Source organism: Echinococcus granulosus (assembly GCF_000524195.1).
Source record: "Echinococcus granulosus chromosome Unknown EG_S00010, whole genome shotgun sequence".
Lineage (NCBI taxonomy): Eukaryota > Metazoa > Platyhelminthes > Cestoda > Cyclophyllidea > Taeniidae > Echinococcus > Echinococcus granulosus.
In genome coordinates, this window is record NW_020170390.1 from 514,657 (window position 1) to 522,563 (window position 7,907).

Here is a 7,907-nt window from a genome sequence, read left to right on the forward strand (position 1 = left end):
ATAAATACATCGATTCGCAGGATTTTGCCGTCAAAAGATTTGTTATGCGCAACAGGATGTGTTTCCTTTATGCAATGGCTATATCAAAGCAAGATCCAAGGTCTCCAAGTCCACCCGCTGCGAGTCAATGTAAAGATTAATTTCCGTCACTCGATTTGTGTGTCGCGTGTTCTCGTCCTTCTCGTGTATGTCGTCCATCAGTTCACTGAACCATGAACGGATGGACTTTAGTATTCCCTCTTCAGTAAGGTCAATAACATTCACATGGGTCTCCTTCGAGTTACTTAGAGCATTAACCACAAATTCGCGATCTGCATATATCTAAGAGAGTAAAAAAAGCACCTGTATTTTCAAGTGTAAGTAAAATATCTCTTTAAATGCACAATCACTTCCAAAAATGTTTTGTGCCAAGTGACACCCACAGATTTAAGCAAAATGCCATAACCGAATGCACTTTATCGCAACCGTTAATTAACACAAAGTTACAAAGTTCAGCAACTTCACGCACCGCATAATTTTCATCTTGCGGCCCATCTGTCTTGGCTATCCTTTCGGTGTAGGTGAGTGTTAGCTCAGCAAGTCTCTCGTTAAATGTCAGAGCAGATTCACGAACCTTTGAGAAGCAAACCTATTAACGATAAATGTAAGTGATATTATGCATTGAAAATTTTACACACGTAATCTTTTATGGTGAAAAGAGTTCCGCCTTCGCTACTCACCTGAACTGTTTCGCAAAATGAAGACACCTTTTCCTCCAAATTCCGATCAAATTCATTTACAACATCTTCGATTTGATCAACCAGGGCAATCTCATTGGTCATCAAATCGTTCCAGAGATCATGGATGTGCCGACGAAGGTCGCAGAGCAGGGATTCAGTCAGCACTGGGAGGGCATCCATTTGGATCTCGTCAAGCTTTGCTAAAATCTAATGTTTGAATGCTCACCCAAATTTGGATCCTATCACGCTGCCAGTGCCATTTCTATTGTTGGAATGTGTTGGAATATTTTGGCAAGTCCCAAACGCTCAAGAACGTCACATATCACATCCACTAATCGTCAAAATCATGAGACCTCAAGTCATTTGAGATTTAATATCTATCCAGAGAATGATGAGTATAAAAATTGGTTTTACTGATTTGCACAATACTTTTAGGGATTTGATTAATAAAAATAACGCATTATTGAGTGACAATATTTGTGTTGAGTCCACTCTTTAATTAAAAAGCAACTAATAATTTAACTTTAATTAAAAATGCTTTGGTTCACTTCATTTGGTAGTTCGTACAGTAAGGATTAAAAGAGTGGCAGGTTATGCCACATGAAGTGACAGTGCCGCCTGAATGTTTCGGAAAAGTGTCAGCTATACAATGCTATTCACATGCATTCAATAAATTTTAACAAAACACCGACTTTTGACATATTTGAACCACACGCTTTGAAGTAAGGAGAGTGGTGGGCCCTACCTCGTTCTTTTTGATCTCGTAGGCGTGAATGGATGTGAGAGCCCTGGCCTTGGAGTCCTCCTTCGCTCCACTGATACAATCGCGCAAGGCTTTTTCCTCCTCCAGACGCTTTTGGTACTCCTCCTGACCCGAGATGAAGAGCTGCTTGCAGGCGTCGATTACTTTCTCTCTGTATGTGCACTAGTGGTCAAGGATACCTTGTGTCAAGGCTCAACTTTAACCAGTCCAATAGTTTTCTGTGTTAATTTGATATGATAATATGAAGCAGCTATATAGAACTGATTAACCATTGAAAAACGTGTGTGTAACAGTAACCCGGTTGGGTAAACCAAATGTTTTCTATGTTAATAACTAATTAAAACCGAATTTTAATGCCGCACCAACGAATTTTTTCAAAATAGAAGTTATTGTGAGGTTTCACGAAACCCATGCCTTCCCATACTTTATCATGTAAATGAACAATCTCCGACAAATTTGGTTCAAAGCAGTCTGGATAAAGTTTATTGCTGGAAGCCACAGACCTCATGGGATGCGGTTAAGGATAGGATTGTTCCAAACATTTGGGAATTAGTTTGTTTGGGAGAAAAGATAAAAGCTCTTTAAGCGTCAAAATATTTTCAAAGGTTTACTTTATTTGACTCAGTGCTGCATATCAAAAAAAATCCCGACTAAGTGAAATCCTCCTAGAAATCTTTTAACAGTTATGACATTAGCATGAGCTGAATCGGAGAAAACGATATTTAGAGTAACAAAGTTATTTCGGGATTTTGTCATCCGTAAAACTTTGATTAAATACTTAAAACTATTTCCTAGCCTTAACGGGACTATTATGAATAACTAAACAGCAATAGTAAAACTAGATGATTTCCGATTTAGCAAAAGCAATTCGCGAAAGTATCATAATTAACCAAAACATTCAGAAAGTACATTACAATTACTTGGTTTGAATTTGGAAGTAGCTAATTTCGTTTTGATGCTTAATTATAAATGCTCCGTTTTTCTGCTCCAACCTCATTAGGAAACCAGTGGAATAATATCAATGGCTCAGCAAAAGGATATTGTTCAACGAGTTCCTCAATCGACGGCACTTGACAAAGTTGTCGTCCATCGGTGTCCTTTTCAAAGATGGCCTTGAAGAGAGCATCCCCATAGATTTTATCAATGGAGGCAGCCCGACATCCCTCCATGAAAACGCGCTCCTCCTCCTTCTTTTGGTCCTGTCTCTCCTCCTCCAACTGCTGTTCCACCATTTGGTCCACCGCCATCTGGTACTTCTCATAGGCTTCGGCTCTCTAGGGCAGAACAGATCATCTCGTCTTCCGCTTCCACCTCACTCCTAGACGGTAGCACTTCCTCAAACAGAATTTTACGTAAACATTTGAGTTGGTATCTAATGGTTGCAAGGTAAAGGCCCTGATTATTCCTTTGCACTTAACATGACATCACTTTCTGGAGCAACAATGCATGTAGTAAACTTATATTTGTTTGAGTGCATGCTGGATGATGTAAGCTTTTCAGCCTACCTGAATATTACTAGCCGCTTGGTCCTTTTCATAGCATTCTCTGCTCCTCTATGCGCTAATGATAAACTATTCTTTCACATCAGTCTGTCCTATTACAGCTTAAAAGGTGGTTGAGGGCATTAAATTATAACTTTATATGCTTCAAGAACTGAAAAGGGCTTCACAAAAAAATGATATTACCAAGTGGTTTGTGCATTCGCCTCACTGACAGTGCTATGGTGGATCAACTGATGACAACGACGACTCTTACCCATTCCGGGAGAATATTCTTGTAGTCAAGGTATTTCAAGTGAGGCAAAAAGGCGAAAATGTACTGATCATATTCCGAATGACTGCTTATTGGATTATCTGCTAGAGAGAGGCAGTCGAGTTTCTTGAACCGTCGAAGATAGAGAATCTACAAAGTCCCAATGGACGGATCAAACCAAGGTCTTCAAAATAGACTTATCTGGCAAAGTGTATTCAAGATTGTTTTTATCGAATCAGTTCAATTAATGTTTCACAAAGTATTCCTGATGACATTTTTAAAGGACCGTCTATCACAATTTCAATGTTTTCATGAAATCTTTGAAATGTACATTATACGAAGAATAGAATGATATCAACAGTGACTATTTAATATAAAAAAGCATTGTAAGTTGAAAAAACGAATAAACTTCTGCATGCTCATTAAAATTACTTTTTGAATATACTCACATTTTTTAGATCCTCAACACTATTACTGCCGAGAGCAAGGTAGCGCAGTTTTTTGTTTTTATCCAGGTTTTCGATTTTTTCGATGGCGTTATGAAAGAGGCTCAGATCCTCCAAGTTGACAAGATTTTCCATATTTTCAATCTTTCTTAAGTTATTGAAAGAGAGATCTACAATTAAAGTGCAATACTTTGAAAAAACACACGAATTTACCACACTGACGACGCTAATTTCTACGACTTACCCAGTCGAACTAAATTCACGAGCATATCAAGCCCCTCGATCTTTTCGACAATGTTATTATCGAGACGAAGTTCCGTCAAACTAGTGAACTGATTTAAACCTCCAATAGTGAGTATATCTGAACAGAAAGTAATCATTAATTTGTGGTAGATTTGTTCTGTGTACTGATCTTCATGATTTGCAAAACAGTGTAGAAATAATAGAATGCCTAGCTAGCTACGATTCTAACTGTTTTTAGCTTATAATAAACAACGACACGTCCACATTTATAATAAAGATGATTTGAACTACCGAAAAGAATATGAATGATTGAGTCTATAATGAAAGTCGCTTTATAAAGGAAAAAATGCGATAACTGTAATGATGAAATAGGATGAATATGAAATCACTAGGTGACTGAACTATATCAGTTCAGAATGTTTAAGGAAATCAATTATCGGCAACAAAATTATCTATCCAGTAAAATCCTGATAATTATACAAACTTTTTTATGTCTGGTTGAATTGCATGACTGTCGACAAACTATTCAGTTCCAGCAATACAGTTGCCGATAACCTCAAAACTTGTTGCACACCAGCTTAGTGCATGCACTCGCTGATGATGGATGCATTGTGGTATTAACGTACAGGCAGAGGGAGTGTTTCACGGAGAGATCAACTTTAGCCAATAGGTTAAAGAATACAAGTTGTTGGAAAGTACTCATTAGGCTTTTGTCACCATCGTGAAGAATTACATTCCACCATACTACCATTCTGACAATTTTAAACATTTGATCATATAGCTGACAAATAAGTATTCAGTATGAATGGCTGAGCCAGTAGGACCAGAAAAGGCCTGGTTCGCTTAAAAGGAAGAATGAGGAGGGGGAAAAGAAGAAAGTCATACTTTGGTAGGAAAGGGTCAACGTTTTGACCGAGTCGAAAGCGATTCCCTCGATCTCCGCCAGCCGACCGGCCTCTCCTTTAGGACCCTCAGCAAAGCAGGCGTAGGTGAGGAGCTCCTCATTGATCACTGTTGGTTCCAGCTGGCCATATACTCGGTAGGCACCTTCAATGCCCAAAAACACCATTAGACTAATTTCCCACCACTTTAACCAGATTATCACGCACTACACCTTTAGCAGCTAAATTAGCTGTAATTTATCCACGACAAAGTTCATTGTGAATGAGGCAAACATGTCATAATTTGGATTGAGATAGTTGATATTCGTTTAAGAAAATTATTTTTCCGTGGTGATTAAAATACTAAAGACTGCGTAACTTATTAAATGGTCATGTTCCCTAGTGCTAGTCTCTCAAAATGCCTGTATACGATCGCCAAGAGCTGTAATACTTTTTCATTAGTATTAACCTATTTCTTTCTAAAATTTCCCCACTAAGTTTTATTTATTAACTCCTAGTGTTTTTGTTAAATAATTTAGATGTCGAACAATGCTAAACGCTAAGCAGATAGGATCAAGGGTATTCATAGCAATAAGAAAAAATCTGAGGACTTACGGTTATCTCTCGCTTTCTTGAACTCCGATATTTTATGCTGAAAATCTAGAACAGGAACATTTTGAGGGCTTTGGATACTTCAAATGCAAACTGCATATTATATAGCGATGCAACAATCAAAACCTATTAAATTTCGGTATCTAGGGTCTTCACGTTGATTTTCCTTCTCACTTACCTCTGAACACCCGGAAAGTAAAAGCTATGCCGATTTGCATCACAGGCATATTTTCTTATCTACAAGTGTTATTGCTCTAGAATCGAAATACGTTAATTCATCTCGCTATAATTCGGCTCTCAAAATTTCATCTGATGCACTTATTCTCGCAAAATTATATAAGAAATAAGTAAGGTGTGTGTGTGACTATCTTTATCACTTTTAAAAGGGTGATTATAAGTTTTGTACCATTAAATTACTGTAAATCAACTCACATATCATAAGTTAAAATATCAAACTTAAACGCCCGATTGCGTATCATCAGACTGATTCCCTAAAACACATTTTGAAGCCAAGATGGTTTACTTTGTAACCAATCTTTAAAAGAAAATGGAAAAAACGTATTCATTATGGGCAAAAGCTTTGCAAAATCTAGCTAAGAAAACACAATTGCAAACCTTTTCGAGAAGTAAGATTAGTATCCGCGCGGCTCATTCTCTCAAGCTGCAGGATGCTCCGTAATCAACCACCATGTGCGGTGGTATTCATTGATTAATCTCGACGGACATCGGTTTGAATTCCTGACGAGGCCGCATGAACCCAGTGAAGAGAGGTGGCATCGCTTGATGCATCATTAACTTATCTCTGTCAAGTATTATTTATAGTGATATTTAATTCTTTCCCTCCAAAGCTGTGTTTCTTCGGGAACAAATGAATGCGACTTAATTACAGAAGGTTCTGCATTACCTTGATTAACAACTTCAAATGAATACGTTAATAATTCGGTTTTGCGCCAGGATAAATTAGTGTTCCCTAATCGCTATTCTCTTAAGAAATAAAATTGCAGTATGATGACCTTACTTCGAGTGAGAGGCGAAAAAGCATTAAATAATTTAACCAACAATCGAGTTCTGAAGTCTGGACATAAACAACGCACCAAAAGCGGCCTCTGAAATATGCTAAGAAAAAGCGGAATCACATAACAAATGCAATTATTTTTGTGATCATAATGGCAGACACTCAAGAAGTCTGTTTTAATAAAAGTCAACCTCAAAAATTCGTGTAAACTGAGGAATAAAAAGCTTATTCTTCCATTCCTTCATCACGTTCATCCGCATTCATCACCTATAAAATTTAGAAAATGTGACTAGTCAATCACGACATCCGGTAATTATTGGTATTGTAGTTTCTTTGTTAATCAAAATTTTGGCTAAAATGTCTTGAATTGTTACTTATCACCCTTGGTGATATTAATAATGTAACTTGATCAGAAAGTAAAATTTTGTGTTGTTTCCCATATTTCATAAGAATTATGTCAAAAGCCTACTTCATCCAGGTTTTTCGGAGAAACTGAAGTTTTGTCATTATTAGGATTGTGAGTAATAGAGACTGGTTCCTACAAGTTATAAGGAGCATACAAATATCATTTTACTTGCTCATTTGCCACTCTGTTTTCTTTGTGTCTATCCATTTGGCTAAGCATCGTGCGATGTTGCAAGAACAATATTCCAGACTGTTCTGCAGTGACCATAGTGTTTTCAAAAGTAGTCATCAGTGTCTGCCATTTGTTTCACTGTGGTAGTCTTACCTCTATTTTCTGTTTTACTTGATCAAATGCGCGAAATTCCTCATTATAACAGGCTTCCTGATGCATGTCGTGAAAATCAAGTTTCACCCTACCGCATACTGGCTGATTTTACCTTCCAGATGAACCCGGCTTTTCAATGTTTCTTTCTCAGCCGTTAGTTGCAATATCGTCTCCTGTAACGAGCTTATCTTGTCCTTCGACTCCTCCAATTTTTGTTGTAATATATCTTTATCATATTCCAAGCGGTGGTTTTTCGACTTCACGGATGAAACTGAAGGCCTTTTAGTTCGACGTATATTTCGTACCAGTGGATTTAAAGCGAGCCAAGAATTCTTCCATCTTTTCATTACTGTTTTGAAGTTGTATCAACTGACTGCGCAAGGCAGTCAATCGACTCAATGCCAATTCAGTCTGACTTATTTGGAGAGAACTTTCAGATTCGTAAGATTTTACTTTGAGTTCTAGCTCCGTTACGTACCTCTAATTTGTTGTATTAGTAGATAAGAAGTACCAGACACTTTTGATGGTCATCAAAAAGGGCCCTCTTTTCGAGTTCAAGAACATTAGCGGTATTTTCATATCGTTTCTATGAGCAATGGATACTGGCACCTCAAAAATACCAAATCCCGCTCCAGTTCCAAAATCCTACTCGAGAGATTCTTTGTTTTTTCGTCAATAAGAATGTCGTCTTGTTTTAACCGTGTTTCCTAAAGACATGCCAATTTGCAGACCGATTATTACGTGGT

At 37.6% G+C, this 7,907-nt stretch overlaps 1 protein-coding gene across 1 annotated transcript; it reads right to left on the reverse strand. All coding sequences in view use genetic code 11, as the record gives it.

Moving 5' to 3' along the window:
* Window positions 1-78: 78 nt before the first annotated feature.
* Window positions 79-6,068, reverse strand: EGR_02265 (Leucine-rich repeat-containing protein 48; the record flags this gene model as incomplete). The annotated part of the gene is made up of 11 exons (XM_024491514.1): window positions 79-321; window positions 509-628; window positions 720-926; window positions 1,465-1,644; window positions 2,475-2,756; window positions 3,238-3,384; window positions 3,684-3,850; window positions 3,925-4,041; window positions 4,809-4,970; window positions 5,420-5,464; window positions 6,032-6,068. The coding sequence occupies 11 exons, from the start codon at window positions 6,066-6,068 to the stop codon at window positions 79-81; spliced, it is 1,707 nt and encodes a 568-aa protein (XP_024354020.1).
* Window positions 6,069-7,907: the final 1,839 nt, after the last annotated feature.